We start from the raw sequence: 19515 nt of genomic DNA, 5'->3' as shown, positions 1-19515 counted from the left end.
GCTGTTCCCACAAAGACGCCGCCGGCGTGCGATCCCGGCGCCCGGGCTCTGCCCGCCGCTCATTGGCTCCGGACCTGTGGGCGGGGCCTGGGAGGCCTGCCAGCGAGGCAAAGGAGCCGGCCGCTTTGGGGCCTTCATCTCCCAGCTGGCGGTAAGTGCTGCCGTGGCTTGACCTGGCGCTTGTGCCGCTACCGGCACTCGGCCGTGAGAACCGGGCGTCTTCACTTTCAGTTTCCGCCGCGGGCGCCAGTCCCAGCTGAGGAGGGAGGTGGGTGGACAGCTGTGCCTGTTCTGAAGTCAAAAATCCTGCAGGCTCACTTTCTGCTGTCCGCGGGCCCTGCTCCGCAGTCTTGGGCCTGGGAGGTTACCACCCCTCTGCTCCAGAACCCCCGGGGTCACCGCCTCCCACGCCCCTCTCTCCACTCTGGTCTCTTCTCTCCAAGCTTTGCCACGTTCTGTCTCCCGCCCTGAAATGTCTTTCCCAGACAGGCGCCCCACCCTGGCAAAGGCAAGGTCGAAGCAATTAAACGTTTAATAATCAAAGTTTTATCAAAGTAATTTATGTATAATAAAAAATAAATCAGTAAACCCGGTCTTATATGGAAGAGCAATAGTAGCTACCTGACCCTAAGTCCTCCTTGCAGAGGCCATCACTTTGAACTTTTTCATGTTTAAATCTTTATGACTCAGAAATCTAAAACATGCTTTTGCTGCATTTTTTGATTTATCGTTTTGATATTTCTTTACCTCACCTCCCTACTGCCACCATCGTCTCAATTTTCGATTTCTGTTTGCATTCTTCTGTTGATCTTCGTAGCTTTAAATCATAGGTAATCAACTTCTCTTGTGTCACCTTTAAGTGGTTAGCTCTTGGTGCCCCCACTGTATTAGATGATATTGACACTTCCATTTCCAACCTACTATCAGACCTCAACGTTTACACTTAATTCTTTCATATTCAAAAAATGTTTGAGGCACTCTTCGTGATGTTGAGGATGTGGTAGTGAACAAAATAAGAAAATATCCCTATCCTCATGAAGCTTCCAATGTGGGAAGGCAATAATGTGTGTATATTAAGCGATGTTAAGGGCAGGATCATGGAGAAGTCATTTCAAGCTGCAAAAACAGCAGGAACCCAAATAGGGTAGAATAAATAGACGTGGGGTCTGCAAGAAAGTGTGGAAGTTTCTCTCTTTGCTTAACTGGGCACAGTTGCTGTTTCAGGGTTGAAGAGAGAGAACTTTCCTACTGGACTGATGGTGGGGAACCAGGAGAGGCCCTCAGTAGGTTAGGGATTTCACAAAACTAGGTTTTAGGATACTGGGTCCCACAGTTTGGCAGTGATAGTGGGAGGTGTAAAATGAGTCAGGTAGGACAATGAGAAGCATGACCTACTGCTGGCTTGTAACAGAGAGCCCTTGCAAAATCTACTTACTACTCCAGTTTTTTTAGGAAGCCTACTGGACTACCCTAAATCACAGTGATTTCTCTCTCTTTTTTAAAAAAAGATTTTATTTATTTGAGAGAGAGAGAGAGGGCGCACAAGCTGGGGGGAGGGGTTAGAGGGAGAAGAAGACTCCCTGCTGAACAGGGAGCTGGATGCAGGACTTGATCCCAGGACCCTGAGATCATGACCTGAGCCAAAGGCAGATGCTTAACTGACTGAGCCACCCAGGTGCCCAATTTCTCTCTCTTGAATTTTTATTCTACCTTGAGGCTAGAGAGGTTAAGTGATTTGCCCAAGATAGAATGGCAGAGCCCAGGACCAAGCATCTGTAAAACGAAAACAATAGAATAATGCTTTCCATTTAGGGTTGTGAAATAAACTGAGTTAATCTGTGTAAATCACTCGGAATAGTGCCTGGCACACAGTGTAAGTGCTCAGGAGTGTTTGCTATTATTATTACTGTATAATAGTACCTATTATACAGTTTGTCAGTTACCTAACAAATTATAAAAGCATTGTGGGTCTAGGATCTATTTCCTTTGTCTAGCTGGTTTATTCATTCAACAAATATTTATTTAACAACAACAGCATGGCAGGCACAGTTTAGGTGTGGAGGATACAGCCATGACTAAGACCAACAGGGCTCTTCCCTTCATAGATTCTAGCCAGTAACACAAACTTGGAAAGTAAACAAAGAAATATTGTCTACTGAGCCAAGAGCCTGCCATTGATCATTCAAGTTCCATACTCATCTCTGGCCCTGGCAAAAATCTCAAGTTTCTTGCTGGGGTAGTGACTTCATCAATATGGGTTTGACTGTCATCAGTTGACCTCTGTTTCTATCTTCCAGTGGATGTTATTTCATCTCTGCTTCTAAACGTATCACTGAAGTCTGAGGGAAGTGTCTTGACAACTTAGTGAATGCTAGGGCTAGAGAAATGGGCAGGGGTTTAGAGGATGTGGAGAAAGCATTGTTGGTTCCCTTATACTTTACACTCAGGTGTGCAATGCAAGAGAACAAACTGAGCATACTGGCAATGGACTTCTGGCATGTTACCTTTTCTGCACCTTGAAGTCTATAAATATACATATAAACATACTAGAGAGTAAGGTGAGGGGTATTTCTGGCCTTATTTTGGATACTGAAACACCACTTTTTGTGGGACCTTTCCTAAGCTCAAGAGAAACAATACTGATTTGGAGAGTGTGATTGAAGTAGAGTGGGAGTGGTCTGGTGAGCAAACTCAGGAGAGTCAGAGATGACCAAATAAATGAAAACTGAAAACTCCCAATATCCACTCACGTAAGCATCCCCAGATGTCTCCACAGTGGTATGGATGATGTGACCCAGTCGGAACTTCAGTTGGGAAGGCCAGCACTTATATTAACCAAGGTCAATAAAGGATCCAAAGGAGGAAATTGGGTTTTTTTCAGTCACTGATTATCCCTTTTGCTGATCCCTTTGCTCTTCAACAGAAGAACATTTTTATCTTACTTTTTTTCTTCTTCTCAGCCTTGACTACTTCTGCCTGGCTGTATTCATGTTCTGAAGAGGGAGTGAGAAGGAGACATGGATCCTGCGGCATTGGCAGAAGCCATTGTGGAAGAAGTGGCCTGTCCCATCTGCATGACCTTTCTGAGGGAGCCTGTGAGCATCGACTGTGGCCACAGTTTCTGCCACAGCTGTCTCTCTGGACTGTGGGAGGTTCCAGGAGAATCCCAGAACTGGGGTTACACCTGTCCCCTCTGCCGGGCTCCTGTCCAGCCAAGGAACCTGCGGCCCAATTGGCAGCTGGCCAATGTTGTAGAGAAAGTTCGTCTGCTGGGGCTGCAGCCAGGAATGGGGCTGAAGGGTGATGTGTGTGAGCTCCACAGGGAACCGTTAAAAATGTTCTGCAAAGAGGATGGCCTGATCATGTGTGAGGCCTGCAGCCAGTCCCCTGAGCATGAGGCCCACAGTGTCGTGCCCATGGAGGATGTCACCTGGGAATATAAGGTGGGAAATGGAGGCCAGCCACCCTGGTCTCTCCCGTCCCCCATTCTTGGCTATCTCCAGATCAAGGACTTGACCAGAAGCCCCAGATACTAAATGAAAGCTGATTCCTTTGGCTCCTCACACCCATAGATCCTGGGGACCTGAGGCAGTGAGCCACACCTCTCCTTGCATTTCCTTCCCTCCCCCACCCACACCCTTTCGCTGATCCCAGCATAGCTTAATGCCTGATCCAAACATGCTTTCCATCCTGAGAATTTGAAGGAGACCAATTTGGGTTTGCTGGGGTTCTGAGTGCATCAGAGGAGTTCGGGCATGAGATCGTCAAGGCTGCGCCCTATGGAACCTGCAAACTCCTCCTCACACTGCCACCAGTAGTCATTTGGCAGAGTCACTTCAACTCCCTCTTTTATTGACAAAACGGAGGCTTAGAAATTTGAGATTATGATAACTGATTTTAGAGCTGGAAGGGACTGTGGCTCAATCATTTAGGATTGAGTGAGATTAATCTAACGTTATAAGATGCCTCTGACTTTAGGTTAAATTATTTAAAGGAAGATCAAAGGCTGGGACTCAGGTATTTCTCTTCAGCCTGTGTTCTTTCTCCTCTCCCTACACTTTGTGTGTGTGTGGAGGGGGGTCATCTCTGTCACACCTCCTACTCCTTCATCAGCTTCCAGACTCTTGCTCTTTTCTCAGATGTCCGTGCTGATATATCTTTATCAGATTCATTATCCCAGCGATTCTGTGATCCATTGGTCTAGTACTGGTCTTAATTCTCTTTCTTGCAGTTGAGATTAGAAGGTAAGGATGTAAGACAAATCCCCTGAATTAGGTGTTTTCCTATGCATGAATACTTTCTAAAAAATTACAAGTATTTACTCACTCATTTTACTTTGAATTTTAAAATAGGGAGGCAGTGAAATAGGCGTAGTAGTTAGAGAGCTGGGTTAAATCCCAGCCCAACCATTTACTACCTGAATGACTTTGGATAGTTCACTCACTAAGCCTCAGTTTTCTTATCTATACAATAGGGATAATACTGAAGGGGTCATGAGTACTAAATGTAGGTTTAGTGCTGAAGCCACAGATGGCAGCTGGTAAATCTTTAATAAAATGGTTAATATTTGTATCAGAACACTTTATGCTTTCCAGCAGTAAACTGTTGTAGTATCCTCAGAAAGTGCTTCTTACCTTTAATTTGCATGTGAATCACGTGAGGATCTTGCTAAAATTCAGGTTCTAATTCAGTAGGTCTGGGGTGAGGCTGGGGTTCTGCCTTTCTAGCAAGCTCTCTGGTAAAGTGGATGCTGCTAACCCACTTGCAGCACACTTGAATAACAAGGTTTTAAGAGGCCGTGGGATAACAAGGCAGGTACAGATAAAAATAAGCATGGATATGAATGTCTAAGGTTGGAAATGGACCTTTTCTTCTACTTTACAGGAACTTAGAAACTGTGGGAGTTGAAATGATTGTGGGTTGGAGAGCTGCCCTGGATGTCATCTGGGCAGGAATCACTCCCCCTGTAGCCTTCATTCTGGGCCACTGCCCGAGGGACGCCTGTTTTCCGATCACCTTCCAGTGCTGGGAAGTCTCATCATCAACCTGGGCTGCCTGATGTGTCCTCACAAGGTTTTTACTTCTTTCAGTGGAAACTCCACGAGGCTCTGGAGCATCTGAGGAAAGAGCAAGATGAGGCCTGGAAGCTGGAAGTTGGTGAGAGGAAACGAACTGCCAGCTGGAAGGCAGGTTGCCACCTGGGGAAGGGAAACTGTATGGTTGCTATGTTGTCCGGGAGCTGGCCTGTGGTTGCTTCCTCTTCCTCGTCCCTGTGAGGCAGAATGTGGCATTGAAGTCAGAGAGCCTGGGGTTCTCCAACCAGCATTCTCTACCAAGTGCGTGGCCTTAGGCAGGCCATGTACCCTCTCAATTCCAGTTCCTTAAGAGTGATAGAGGGATAACCTCTGGTTTTATGTCCTCATATGTGAAAAAAAGGAAAACTGTGTGATTCAGGTATGCATTAGTTCACAGTGGCAAGACTTACATAATGCTTAGTAAAGCATGGTTTCTGTTTCACTTTCCCCAGGTAGAGCATTTTTACTAAGAGTTAAGCTATTAAAATATTAGAAAATCATCCCTGTAATAAATTTGAGGACTACCAAATCATCAGAACTGTTGTTCCACAGAAGGTAACATCGAGCCAGTCTAATAAAGCATAGTGAATTGATATGATATCAATAAGGAGCAAAACTCACAGCATAGTTAACTTACCCTGCCTTAGAGGCCTAAGTGTAATTCTTCTGGCCATTATTCTGAAAATGAAATATATTATTCTGAAAATAGAGAATAACTTAGAGCATATAGTACCAAGATAATATCCTCGGCCCTACTAGGGTCAGTAAGAGTAGTGATAGGGACCCAGAAGCATGTGCTGGAGCTCTGAGAGCAGAGAGGTAGGCAAAACAGTCTCCTTTATCTGGGCTTCTGCAGTGCCTGATACACAGTTGGTACCCACACATTCCAGAGTGTGTGTATGCATGTGCCAGTGCCCTCCGTCCTGGGGGGCCCTTACAAGTACAGAATCAGTGCTTATTTCTGGTCTTGGCTCTACAGATACAGGTGGAAACCCGAAAGCAGAGTATCATGTGGGAGTTTGAGAAATACCGGCGGTTACTAAAGAAAAAGCAGCCACCAGGTCGGCGACTGGAGGTGGAAGCAGCCGCAGCTCTGGCCAGCCTCGAGCAGGAAGAGGGGGAGACCATGCAGAAACTGGAGCAGAATCACAGTGAGCTCATCCAGCAGAGCCGAGTGCTGTGGAGGCTGATTGCTGAGCTGGAGGAGAGGTCTCAGAGGCCTGTCCGCTGGATGCTGCATGTAAGTGGTGGGTTGTTCCGGGAACTCTGAAGGAGAGCTGAAGATGGTGTGGGACTCCAGGAGAGAATTAGCTAGTCTTCAGTGGGGCCTGTTGGCACTCTGCCCACTAGACGTGGATCCCATATACCGCCCCCTCCACTATGCCTGCTGCTCTAACCCTGGCATGACCTTTTGTCGCCTTGTAGGTGGGACAGCACTCAGGCAGCTCTGGCATAATACCCATCCCTCTCCTCTGGCCTGGGAGTCAAGGTGGAGCCTGAAATCAAGCCGTCGAGCCTTGCTCTCTGCCTCCTTTTCCCTCAGAGAAACCCTGTCCTGGGGCTAAGTGTTGTCTGGTCCCTCTGAGGAATAGCACATATTCATGAGCTCCTTTTTTTTTTTTTTCTCCTTCTAGGGTATTCAGGAAGTCTTAAACAGGTATGTTCCCATCCTTGGAGCCCCTAAGCAGCCCTGTAAGGAATAGTGGGGCCTGGCCAGAGGCAGAAGTGGGGAAGGAACATAGACCCACTACAGAAGAGTGGCCACTGGTGCAGCGTCTTTCATTGTATTTGCTAAAGAAGCTTTGTTTATCACTCTTTTTCCTTCTTTATACTCCGTCAAATTCATTTCAAGTATTACCGATACGAATTTCAGGTAGAGTTATAAAATACGTAGTCTCAGGTAGATTCCCCAAGAAAGGAAGACTGCAGATGTCTCTAGTCGTGCTCCAGCCCGAGTATTTGCCTTCCTCCTCTGTGGCACACTGCTTCTTCTCCCTGTGCCAAATGCACATCTGCCCCTCCCCCAGCCCAGGAATGCGAGTATTTTCTCTGCACCACAAACCTTTCAGGCTCAGCCAAATAATCATCACATCTCTGCTTTGCCTAGTGTCCCTGGGGAGGGGCACCCCACTGACTGACTCTGGCGAAGCCCCTCTTTCCTATAGTAAGGGAAGGCCCATATGGCAGAAACAGGACTTCTGGCCCCAAGGCTTACCCCTTCTCTGCCAGGAGCAACTGTTGGAGTCTGCGGAGGCCAGAACCAGTCTCCCTGGACCTAAAGACAGATTGCCGTGTGCTGGGGCTAAGAGAGATTTTGAAGACGTATGCAGGTAATGAATGCTAGGAGAGGTTATGGTGGGCGGTGGGAAGGACCCCTCCTAGAGAATGAAAATGGTTCAGTGCCCTCTGGATGCCCCAGCTCTCCCCAGTCCTGCTTATCTCTGAGAAGCCTGTGGCTGTGTTTATCAGAGAGACCACACCCACACCCTCTGCTGCATGTCAGTGTCACCAACAAGGATCTTTTTCCCCAGCTGACGTGCGCCTGGATCCAGACACCGCTTATTCTCGCCTGGTTGTGTCTGAGGACAGAAAATGCGTGCGCTATGGAGACACCAAGCAGAAACTGCCTGACAATCCTGAGAGATTTTACCGCTACAATATCGTCCTGGGCAGCCAATGCATCTCCTCAGGCCGGCACTACTGGGAGGTGGAAGTGGGAGACAGGTCAGAATGGGGCCTGGGAGTGTGTAAGGAAAATGTGGACCGGAAGGAGGTGGTCTATTTATCTCCCCACTATGGATTCTGGGTGATCAGGCTGCGGAAGGGAAATGAGTACCGAGCAGGCACCGATGAGTACCCCCTCCTATCCTTGCCAGTCCCTCCCCGCCGGGTGGGGGTCTTCCTGGATTATGAGGCCCATGATATCTCTTTCTACAATGTGACTGACAACGGCTCCCACATCTTCACTTTCCCCCACTATCCCTTCCCTGGGCGTCTCCTGCCCTACTTCAGTCCTTGCTACAGCATTGGAGCGAACAACACGGCTCCTCTGGCCATCTGCTCCCTGGACGGGGAGGACTAAGAGGGCCACCATCCTAGCCAGAGGCCTTGGAGTTTCACCTGGCCCACAAGGGTCATGGAGGGTGTCGCCACCATCAAGGATCCCCTTGAACTAAGCTGAGTCTAGGATCCAGGGAGTCCTCCGCCTGACCCAGTAGGCTGTTGCTACTCGGCCAAGGTCTCTCCCTAAACTAGTTACGTAAAGAAAGCTGAGGCTCAGTCAAATGAGCATGGCAGGCCTGTGAGGGAAGCACGACAGGGCTGAGGACGAGGATCGGAGCAGTTGTGAGATAACGTGTTGGTGTCAGAGTCAGGACTCTGTCTTTCTGTAGCTCGTGCTCCTCTTCCCCAGTCCCTGTGGGTGCCATAATTGAGTCAGGCGAGGATGATGAAGGAGATCCAGTCTATAGGAAACCCTTTGCATAGGGTTTACCAAAAAGCCACAAGATAATTGTTCGTGTCCAGAGCTGGTTGCCACGCTGATACCAGAGGACACTCTGCCTGAGGTTTGCTGCTACCGAGCAACCCATATTTGACCCCAACTCTCTGACCCCCCCCCCCAACTAGAGAAATGCCTTGCAACATTGCCTAGGCCACCCCAGTGTGCATCTCCTCTCTGAGCATAAGCTGGGAAAATCACTGTATCTCAGACTCTAAGGAGACCTATGTCCTGGTCCTGCCCTTTCCTCCAAGTGTCAGGATCAGAAAACCTGTGAGCCTTGTTCTTGTGTTCACTTTATGGATGAAGAAACTGAAGTGGCCTTAAATGCAGTAAGTTACTTCTCACGAAACTGTTGAAAAGAGATTGTAAAGCTTATAAAGTATTTCCCACATTCAAATGAAACAAGATGGACAAACTTGCTTCTCAGGTCACCTGTCTGCATATCATTCATTACAGTTGGGTCTGAAACATCCTGTGTTTGAAGGGTTTTAGGTGTCCTCAATGGAAAAATGGGTATGGTAATTATAGACTCTCCTACGTCACAGGATTGTTGTGAAAATCTCAGATCCATCCCGTATTTTTGTCCCTTTCTCAGGGATGGAGGAAGGCAGGCCACGGATTTCGCCTGCGGTAGCCTCCCCGCCTCGCCCTCTTAGAGCCAGCATCTGTGTGGCAGTGCCTTTGTTTCGTAGAGCCTCTCCCGACAGTCTCAGCCCTTTAGACAGAAAGGTGCCCTTGCCAGTGGCAGGCTCTGGGCCACAGTGATATGTTGTGCATCTGTTGTATGTGTTTGTGTTGGGATTAGAATGGGGACTATGACATCAGGGTAGAGAATGGAAATAATAAAAAGAAAAATTTTAAACATATGCACTGGGAAGAAGGCTCACCCACGAGCTAGTTGGGCTAAAGTTTGGATCTTTTTGTCACCAAGGGAATCTTCATGGCTCTGGTAACTGCATAATATTCTGCCTTTCTCTTCTCTAAATCTATAACAGAAGAAGGAAAAGGCATAAAAAGCCAGCTTGGGAGCCATACATTATAATGAAAGGGAATTAAAACTCTATATCTGGGCTGTTGACCTTAGAGTGATGGTTATATGTGCCAAAAATAATTCCTTACAGGGCTTAAGAGTGTGATGTGGGAATGCTTGTGCCTGGGGACAAATTGCAAGGCAAACATGTGGAAACCATTGGCCTTGCCTATTGCAAGGGGCTCTGATGTGTCATCACGTGTCATTGCCATGACGCCATAGTACACAACTTCTGATGTAGTTTAAGCTTGAAGATAGTGACTGTTGAGTCAGGATTGGACAGCAAAATAGTTACTAGGTCAGGTATAGGCAGAAGCAAAGTAATTCCTGTAATAAAGAATAGGAAAAATTGTCTTTCTACTTTAATTGTATTGGTTATTCATGTAAGGAGGAGGTAAAACAGGCTAAAATGGAGAAATAAACTCATTCTGCCCACCATGCTTCCAAGTTGCTCCTAGAGCATTAGTGGAAGGGGAGAAGTTTCCATTCTCTGCTTGGAGAGGAATGAACTGGTAAGTCACACACCTGGTCTTGGCAAAGGATTGAGCTGACCTACATTAAAGGGACCATGTGCCTTTGTATAGGGGGACTCCCTGGGGAATTGTTTATAGACTTGAGAAATCAATTTTTAGGAAGTTCTTCCAGTTATGTCCATGGGCACTTAGCAGAAGAGACTAAGGACTGAACCAGTGGTGTTTTTTTACTATGGTTTTATTAGGACAAATCCTGGAAGTCTCTTGGAAAAAGGATTATTCGGTAATAAATTCATTTAAACCTAGAGTGAAATGAATAGTGTGGAATGACTTCATTGGTAACATGCAGTTTTAGGGAGGGTTTTGGTTTTTCTTTAGCATTTATAAGCTGATTTGGGTGCTGTGATTACTTGTGAGAAGTACAAGGTGTTTAACCTTGTTTATTTCATACTGTCTGATTTTTAAGACCAGGCAAGAATCTTGAAGTTCTTAGGTATATGAAAACCCTTTTCAGTAGGGGAGTTGCTTATACTTCCTTTCTAAGAACCCCATGAAGACAAGAAACTTATTTCTCTGGTTCACCATCGTAGCCCAATCTAGCAGTGTGTGTGTGCGTGTGAGTGTGCGTGCGTGCGTGCGTAAATATTTAAAAGAGAGAACTTTCCTTCATACACCTAGAATCAAAAATAAGCTCTTGTCTCATAGGGGCATGAACAACTGGATGGTACTTAATTATGGTTCTGTTAAAAAAAAAAAAAAGAAAGAAATGATTCTATGGATAATCACAAAAGTGGTCCAGAAAGGGAGACAGCAGGTGGTCATGAAGAGGGTAGAGTGTCTGCACCACTCCCTCGAATGCCTAGGGTATCTCCTCCATCTTGGTGACATCATTTACTGCAAGGCAGGGATGAGCTTTGCCCATCCTTATTTTACTAGCAGAGAAACAAGGGGTGCAATGCCTGAGCCTTGAGGTAAAAGACTATGAAAGGGGAAAATAGATAGTCCTGCAGAGAGACAGGGAAAATCCTTGACTCCCCACAGGAAATCCAGTCTCCCATTTGTCAAGCAGGATTGATTTTAATCTCTCAAGATCCAAACACTAAGACTCTGTGTGGGTCCCAGGCACTAGTCAAATGGCATATATTGCTTAGTGTAAGAGGGCAGGAGTCATGACTGATCTATCAGGAGAAGCACAGGATTTTCTATTTTGGGGTAGCCATTGCAGGGAACTAGTCCACTTTGGAAGTGTGGGTCCCAGCTAGTTTCAGGGAATACCAGTGTGAATGAAATACAGAGAAGGACAGACTTCTGAGGGAAATGGTGGGAAGAAATTTCTGTTTTGAGTGCCAGGCTGAACTATGCCTTCGTTGCTTTACATCAGATTCTTTAATGTATCTAATATTCTTGCATTTGATGAACATAGTCAATTTTTTGGGTTGCTTATAGGGAAACAACAATGTGATTTTTCAAAATGGAAATCTTATCAAATGCGCATGACTACCTCATGATGTTGATTTGTTTTTATGTTGAGGAGGAGTTTCTTTTTCCTACTCTTTGGGAACTCAATGCATCACCATTAGGTTTTTAGAAGTTGATTCCTACTTCATGGCACTCAGAAATAGAATACATTCTAGGTAGGTGAGTAATTTAATACTAGCAAAAAGTATAGATGCCAAGTTGTTAAGCTGAGTGTTTGAAACAGCTATCACCTGAGTGATACACGGGAATACACGGGACCTACACGGGAATACGCTTTCAGTAGTGCCTTGAACTACTTAAAAGTGTGGAATTAGAAATTTATTGGGTATATTTTTAAGTACAGACAATATGTCAGATGTTGTGTTATGTGGTTTCTATTCATTATTTTCTTTAATCTTTAATATCCTCTATGAATTAACATTGTACCCTCCATCAATAGCAAGGAAATAGTAATACTCAGATATAATAATTTGTTATCAACACTCTTAGGAAATTATCTTTTATTAAGATTTTCAGATGTACCAGAATCAAATATACATATCTTTTACATTTGAAATCTTTTTCTTTTAACATATGCTGGTTATTCAGTTTAAGACTTTCTGAAAGGGGAAATAAAAACAAAGGCCAAATATATGTCTGGTGACCTGGAGAAGAATAGGGACATTTCAGCTTCGTTATTGATACTGTTTTCTATTAACCTGCTCATCCTGGAGCACACTTCCATGGTGGTGTGCAGATGAAGAAAGACCTATTTTATAGTTGATCTTTCTTTTATGCCTTATAGTTAAGTTATACAGAACCATAGTGGGAAGCAAAGAGAAAGATGTCCACAATCAAACTCGCATTGCCTTAGCTTCTGTTGCTTCATAGCAAAAGGCTGGTGATTAGTACACTGAGTCCAACTAGCTTAACAGTAGGGGATAATTTAAAAGGATATAGAGGTATCTTACAGAATTGAATAACAGAGATGTACCTGGGTGTCCAGAATAAATTGGAATCAGAAAACCAGAGACTCCATTTCTTCATCCCATCTTGCTAATCTGCTTATCTTGCTGTGGAACATATTTCTCTTTCCAAGTTCATGTGTTAGAAAATGACCACAGTCAGTGATCCCAAGTTTATATCTCCTCAGATAAACTGGGCTTCAGTTTGAGTAGAGAAGGACTCTGGTCCAGGTATAAGCACATGACCCAAGTTGAGTGGATTCATCACTGGGCCAGAAGGCAGGGTTATATATTAACAGTTGCTTCCATAATAATCACATGAGTAAATGAAATTCTGAGAAAATCAGGCAGGTGTGTGGGGACCAAACAGTTGGTTTTTTCTGTGGGGGATGGTGGATACTCAGTTGAAAATAAGGGTCAGAAGCTAAGGAAAGAAAAATCCCAAATCTATATTCTTTGCCCAGACTTATCTCTTATACAGATACTAGTTGATTGAAATCATTAAAAATGTCAGAAAATTAATCATTTCATATACATTCTTGCTAGAAATTGGAAAATTAGACAAGAATGCACTTTGCAGCTTCATCTTAGAACTCTCTATGGTGCTAGGCAAACCAAACCAGCTCTACAGATTTCTAAGGCATCTTTGAATGCTTGATCTTGAGTCATCTTGATTGCTCAAGATCTGAACAGAATGTGTGTTTATGAACCCAGTTTAGAGTAGTCAAAGAGGCAGTGCATTAGCAAGCTCCATGTTCGCTTCTGTATTTGTTTGGTCCTCAGGCCATAAATGATGGGGTTTAAGGTGGGTGGGATGACCACATACAAATCAGCTAACAGTACTTGAGTGTGGAGTGGCACCATAGCCTTCCCTAGCCAGGTCACATAGATGGATGCCATCCCAGGTAAGTAGTACAGAGCCATAACCCCCACGTGAGAGCCACATGTGCTTAATGCTTTCAGCTGAGCATTCTTTGAGGAGAGACCACATACTGCCCGGAGAATTAGTTGATAGGAGGCAGCAATGAAGGCCACATCAGAACCCACAATAATGGATGAGCCAATCACACTGTAGAGACTACTGGGCATAGGGTCAGCACATGCCAACTTGGCTACAGCTATGTGCTCACAGTAGGAATGGAGAACCACATTGGAACCACAGAAAGGCAGATGACTTAACATCCAACTCAATGGAGTCATAAATATGACAGCTCTAATGGTGATGGCCATACTCATTGCCAGCATCAGTTGAGGTGTGAGAATTCTCTTGTAGTGTAGGGGCTTACAGATGGCTACATAGCGGTCAAAAGCCATGGCCAGCAATAGCCCTGTCTCCACAGATGTGGCTGCATGGACAATATACATCTGAGTGAAACAGGCATTAAAGCTGATAGAGCCATTTCCTGAGAAGAAGATGCTCACCATCTTGGGTACCACAGAGGAGGCCATAACAATGTCCACAGCAGCCAGAACATACAGAAAGCAATACATGGGCTCTTGTAGAGTGAAATCTATCCAGATTACAGTCATTATGAGTGTGTTTCCTAACAGAGATATGATATACATGGCACTCAGTGAAATAGCCAGCCAAAGATGTGAAGACTGCAAACCTGGGATACCCACAAGGAAGAAGGTAGCAGGGGTTTCCATTGTGTGGTTATAGGGTATCCCCAGCATCACAGATGAGACTGCTTTCCTGTTAACACATAAAACGATGTAAGAAATGGATGCAATCCTCTAAGACTTTTCCCAGCTGTATAGTGCTAGGGACACCTGGTGGTATTTTCAATTCTGTGGACTACAGGATCAGAAAACTGACATCTGACAAATTTATCCTGTTCCATCTTCCTCAGGATTCTTTGCCTTCCTAATTTCTGTTCATTGTTAAGGTATCAGCTCATGGCTTACCTCTTTGGGGAGCCTTCTCTACCCTCTTCCCCATCCCATGCTGAGGCTAAATTATGTATCTTTTTTTTTTGAGCTTTCATGGAATCTCCCATGTTGACCTCTGAAGGACCTAAACTGGCAATCCTAATACTCTACCTATGACTTTGTTGTATTTAGTCAACTATGTGTGTCTTTTTCATGGCCTTATACCAAGCGTGTGACCCAAAGCTGTGGTACACAAATCCATTAAAAGATCTGTGTGCTCATAGCGAATAGTTTCCACAGAATGAGTGAGAAAACAGAGGAGTTTGTCTTCTATCTTTGTACGTTCAGTTCCTGATACTTAATAATTATTGAATGAAACAATGAACTTCTTAAATTGAACATATCACATTTTTTGTCCTCGGTATAGTGCCTTGACAATAGATGAATGAAACATCCTTGAAGAAATGATTGATGGATTCAGGAAAATAAGAGAAGATTACCACTTAGAGATTACCACTTACCATGAGAGAACAATATTACCAAAGGAGGTAATAAACTGTCTGGAAATATTTATGATCCCCACCTTCCCTTTTAATTTCTCATCAGGGGTATATCCCTAAATGGGTATGTCAGATTGATGGAAGGGACTGGCCGCAGGATCCCAGACTGCAGTAGACATGTTTTCTGTTAACCAAGCACTAGATAGACACTCACCTGGTTCCCAGTCCTAACCATGGAACATATATTTGCTCCTTCCATTTACTCCCAGCACTAATTGACCTCACACCCAGCTACCATCACCAGGCTTGATGGGAGTCCTCAGAAGTTTTCTAAAAATCCAAATTTCTGGGATGATTGCAAACTGGTCTTTATTGAAACAGACAAACCATCACCACCAACAACAAAAATCTCTAAACATAGAAATACCTTATAATGGGACGGATTGAATAAAGTACTGAGCTCTGCTTCATGGTTGGATTAAAAGAACTTTGCTGTGTATAACCACTGAGTGAGACATCTTTAGTGATAGACAATGAGAAGACAATGGAAAGCTTTTTGAAGTGGAATGGTAGTAAAGAGTGGGGAAAAAACATAATTCAGCATATCCTTAAGACTGTCATGTGTTTTCTGGATGCCACAAACTCAGAGTTGACCCATCATTGCTTAAAGAGCCAAAGAGGAACCTGAGGAACCAGAATGGAATGCCTCCCCCCACCATCCCACTCACCTCTGATCCAGGACCTTCCTTCTCCCCTGGAGCACTGCCCTACATCCACCTTTCTTCTGCGGGCAATCTCAGCTGGTACCCTGCTCATCCCTCCTCTCTCCAGCCCTCACAACTTCTAGCTGGTCAAATCTTTCATTCCCTTGAGGGTTTTATTGTCCTCATATCTTTTTTTTTAATTAGCACAACTGGAGGTTTATATATAATCTATTAGTCTTCTCAAACAACAGGACAGGTTAGTCGTCTTTTTTCATTCTTATTTCACTTTTTATTGCTACTGAAAATTTTCTTGCTAAGATCAAAGGTAGTCCCCATCAATGATGTGTAGCCAATCCGGTAATTTCTTTTAATTCTTTATTTTACTTGACCTATCCAAAACATTTAACATTACTGTCTGCTCCCACATTTGTTAACTTTTTGTTTGAAGTAAACCATATAAACTAAAATGCACAGATTCAAATGTATAGCTTGATAAATTTTTATAAAGTTAGCACATGAACACACCCACATAGCAACATACAGACACAATGACTTCCTGATTGTTGAGGTGCATTGTTCCGAAAACTCTGGTCAAGCTCTCCTAAGATATTTCCAGCCCAAAATCTGCCTCTTCCTTCAGTCCTGTAGACATGTACATGAAAACCTGGAGGGCCAGTCACTAAAGAAAAGTTTACACAAGTCAAACTTCAGTAACTAAATAGAGGATATGTGAGGATTTTTCATTCCCATTTAAAGATGGGAAATACACAATTCAAATCAAAATTGTCTTAAAGGTAAAAGCGGTTAATGCATAATTTACTTCAATGGTGCCTTTGTGTTTATGATAACCCTATGCCTCCCCTCTACAACCAAATAAACTTCCAATCAGTCCTGCTGCTCAGTTTCTTTTCTCAAAACTCCCTTTGGACCCTGAAAACTGTCTCTCCTTTATTGAAAGGTTGGACTTAACTTCCTTTCTCAGCTTTGAAGCAAAGCAAAGTGTTCCCTGTTCCCTCTTTCTACCGCCATCCTCTCATCATTTCCAAGAGGTGATCTTCATATCAGCACTACCCACCAGACCTGGCCAGCCATTTACAGTGTGATGGAGGACTTACACCCTCCTTTCCAGGGTGACCTGGTCTTGAAACTCCATCAGCCCAACACCCAGTCCCCAGGTCAGTTACCCACATTCCTGTTGTATTCTCTATTCAGCTTCTTCTGATGTGTCCACATTTCTTTCACTCAAAAGAAGAGGGATTTATTCAGTACCCTTCCCTTCAGGAGGAGCGGGAAGAGCAACATAAAATCAAAGATGAACAACATAGAGACACAATGAGGAGTGTTATCACTTTCAAAGATCTCCCGTTGGAGTCCTCTTTTCCCCTTTAGATTTTCTATCATTTGTCTTTTCCCCTGGACACCGCAGTTTCCCTTGGCCTTTGCCAACAGCCAAATACTGCAACTACTCCAGAGACTGGTTTTTTTCTCTCTGTGTTCCGGTCTCTGGGGCTTTCCAGATTACAGAAGAAAACAGATGCTTAGCGGATGAAGAGTCTTTGTTTCTTCAAATGCTCAGAGGATACCTAAGAGAGTATAGAGTGAATCCTTAAAAGAAAACAAAAGGCCCGCAATGAGTTAGATTTGTTAAAGCCTGCTTTGTGCAAAGTGCCCTGCTAGCTACTTATAAAGATGATCTCTCCTTCCATTTTCACAACCCTCTAAAGCAGCTCCCATCATCACATCTACATTTTATAGATGACATTGAAGTTCATAGAAGGTCACAAAGCTTCTAAGCCAGAGAATCAGGATTCAAATTCTAGCAGTCATAATTCATTTTACTTTGTTGTAGAATTCTTCACACTGATAGTATACTTAATCTCTCAAAGTCCGCTGTTCCTCAGTTCTGCCTGGGGTCTTGGGGTAGACTTCACTAGCTAAATACATCTCATGACACTGTGTTATAAAGTCTTATTTGAACAGAGAAGGGAATGAGTGTAAGGTAGACCAAGGAAGATAAACTTTTCAAACCAGGGGAAGGGCATGGATCTCAGCACAAAAATAGGAAAAGACAAAATATTCTCCAAGAAGAATAAACCGGAGAAGATAAAGTGCAGGGTACTTGAAAGAGAATGAAAATAAATGAGGCTAGAGGGGTGAATGGAACATGCTTTAAAGGCCATGACTTCTACCTAGGCATCATCAAGGGACAGGAATGAGAAGAAAGAAGCCAAGCAGAAAGAAAAAGAGAAGCCAACAGGCACAAGTTATAATTTCTCTCTCTCTTTTTGTTAATGGCAAAAGATATAGAGATGTTGGAAATACAAAAAATCAAGAGACAATGCTACAGGCTCCCAGCTCCCCAATTCCTCATCAGAGACAGAGTTCTCAGTAACATGAACGGTGAGAGGCATTCTGTTGCCTTTGACTGGAGGAAGGGTGCTCCATGCCTTTCTCAGCCTGACCCAGCATATGCCTAATGATGACACAGGGTGGTTTAAGTTCAATTTACTAGGTTTAGCATCTATTAGAAGGTCCAGTCTTCACGCCTGCAAGGAAGCTAGTCCTCAAAACTGCTGTGCTGAAAAATTTAAAACCTGTGGGTCCCCATTGTCTACAGGATAATTCAGAGAACAGGCTGGACTGTAAACCTAAACAGCAATGTGGAATATAGGTAGGAAAAGCAGGTGGGCAGTGAAATGCAGGAGGCAAAAGGGATGCTAACGCAAGTAGCCCCAACATGAGATGAGGCAGCTAAGCTGCCCCAGTGGCCACGGGGACAAATGGACTGCTTTCTCCTGGGGTTCACCCTGGCTCCTGCTGAGGCATCAGTGGCAGTAATGGATCCTCAGAAACAAGGGGTGGCTTTCAGGTCTCCACACCCAGTCCCACTCAGAAGAGTTCCAAGAGGGAGAAGCAGCACTCCCAAAAGGGCGAAGACCCAAGGTGTCAGAATAATATAAACAAAAAGTAGTCTATGTAGAGGCAAGTGTTGTCAACATCTTTTTTCTCCTACTTTCAGAATGTCATAGCCTGCATAATATGGAAGAATACCCAGGATTACATGAAACTAATTATTGAACAAAGCTGTCACACATAGCCTAAAAAGGAATAAAGCAGAAGAATTGGTGTAGTAAAAGAATCCTGCATTGCTGATAATTTAATTAGAATTTTATATCAATACTTAGAAGGGAGTTAGTCTTTAGTTTTCGTTTTTTGTGCAACTTTTATCAGGTACAGCCATCAATGTAATATTTTGTAAGGAAAAATATGTTTTTCTTTCTCTACAATTTCTCTCTCTTTTGTTTCTGTTCATCTCCTATAAAATTATCTGAATCTAGTGGGGTTTTGTGTTTTGCTTTTGTTTTGTGGAAGTGAGAGCAGGGACTGGACTCGGGTCCTCTCAACCCTAACCACCAAGTCCAGCATTCCTTGGTGCCTGAAGCTCTATGTCCTTGAGTAGTGTATCTTCCAGGGTAGCTAAAACTCCATGCCCTTGAGTAGCATATGTTGCAGGACTGTGGGGGCAGGATGCTTGCTGAAAGGACCAGGCTTACAGAAAGGAGGAACTGGACTACAAAGACTGGTGAAACCGACTAAACCAGTCGGCCCCAAGATGGACCCCAGTGCTGAACTTTCACCAACGTTTTCCCATCATTATTACACTAACCATACGCCCAGGGGTGAAGATTTAACATGTTAATTAGACATGCAACACATGAGGAGCATGACCTTTAAGCACACAGGTGCTAATAAATACCCACCTCTTCAGGCTTAGACATCACCCTTTTCCCACCTGCGTTTCTTTAAATAACTCTCCCTGACCGCTCCTTGGGAAATCAACCCGAGGATTCTTTCCTTTGTGCTGCCTCCCCTGTGGGCTAGCATAAACCCAAAAAAGCCTTGCATGAAACTCCCATTTGGCCTCTTACCAATTTC

At 44.2% G+C, this 19515-nt stretch overlaps 2 protein-coding genes across 2 annotated transcripts; one reads left to right on the top strand and one right to left on the bottom strand.

Annotated features, from left to right (window-relative positions):
• Nucleotides 1-9: 9 nt before the first annotated feature.
• On the top strand, nt 10-14792 carry TRIM68 (tripartite motif containing 68). Its single transcript, XM_002928586.4, has 7 exons — nt 10-151; nt 2961-3443; nt 5091-5186; nt 6055-6315; nt 6710-6732; nt 7305-7405; nt 7607-14792. The coding sequence occupies exons 2-7, from the start codon at nt 3018-3020 to the stop codon at nt 8155-8157; spliced, it is 1458 nt and encodes a 485-aa protein (XP_002928632.1). The 5' UTR covers nt 10-151; nt 2961-3017; the 3' UTR covers nt 8158-14792.
• LOC100475355 (olfactory receptor 52I2) lies at nt 13206-14244 on the bottom strand. The gene has a single exon (XM_011236426.3). The coding sequence runs from the start codon at nt 14178-14180 to the stop codon at nt 13206-13208; it is 975 nt and encodes a 324-aa protein (XP_011234728.1). The 5' UTR covers nt 14181-14244.
• Nucleotides 14793-19515: the final 4723 nt, after the last annotated feature.

The sequence above is a fragment of the Ailuropoda melanoleuca genome, chromosome 8, assembly GCF_002007445.2.
Source record: "Ailuropoda melanoleuca isolate Jingjing chromosome 8, ASM200744v2, whole genome shotgun sequence".
Taxonomy (NCBI): Eukaryota; Metazoa; Chordata; class Mammalia; order Carnivora; family Ursidae; genus Ailuropoda; species Ailuropoda melanoleuca.
The sequence above is the reverse complement of the archived record's forward strand: the minus strand, read 5'-3'. Positions and strand labels throughout refer to the sequence as shown.

What these genes read in the sequence shown, in the direction of transcription:
- TRIM68 (XM_002928586.4), top strand. Translation starts at nt 3,018, where the DNA reads ATGGATCCTGCGGCATTGGCAGAAGCCATTGTGGAAGAAGTGGCCTGT. An exon ending in ATGTCACCTGGGAATATAAG is followed by an intron (nt 3,444 to 5,090) that starts GTGGGAAATGGA and finishes TACTTCTTTCAG; the next exon opens with TGGAAACTCCACGAGGCTCT. An exon ending in AACGAACTGCCAGCTGGAAG is followed by an intron (nt 5,187 to 6,054) that starts GCAGGTTGCCAC and finishes TTGGCTCTACAG; the next exon opens with ATACAGGTGGAAACCCGAAA.
- LOC100475355 (XM_011236426.3), bottom strand. Translation starts at nt 14,180, where the DNA reads ATGCTGGGGATACCCTATAACCACACAATGGAAACCCCTGCTACCTTC.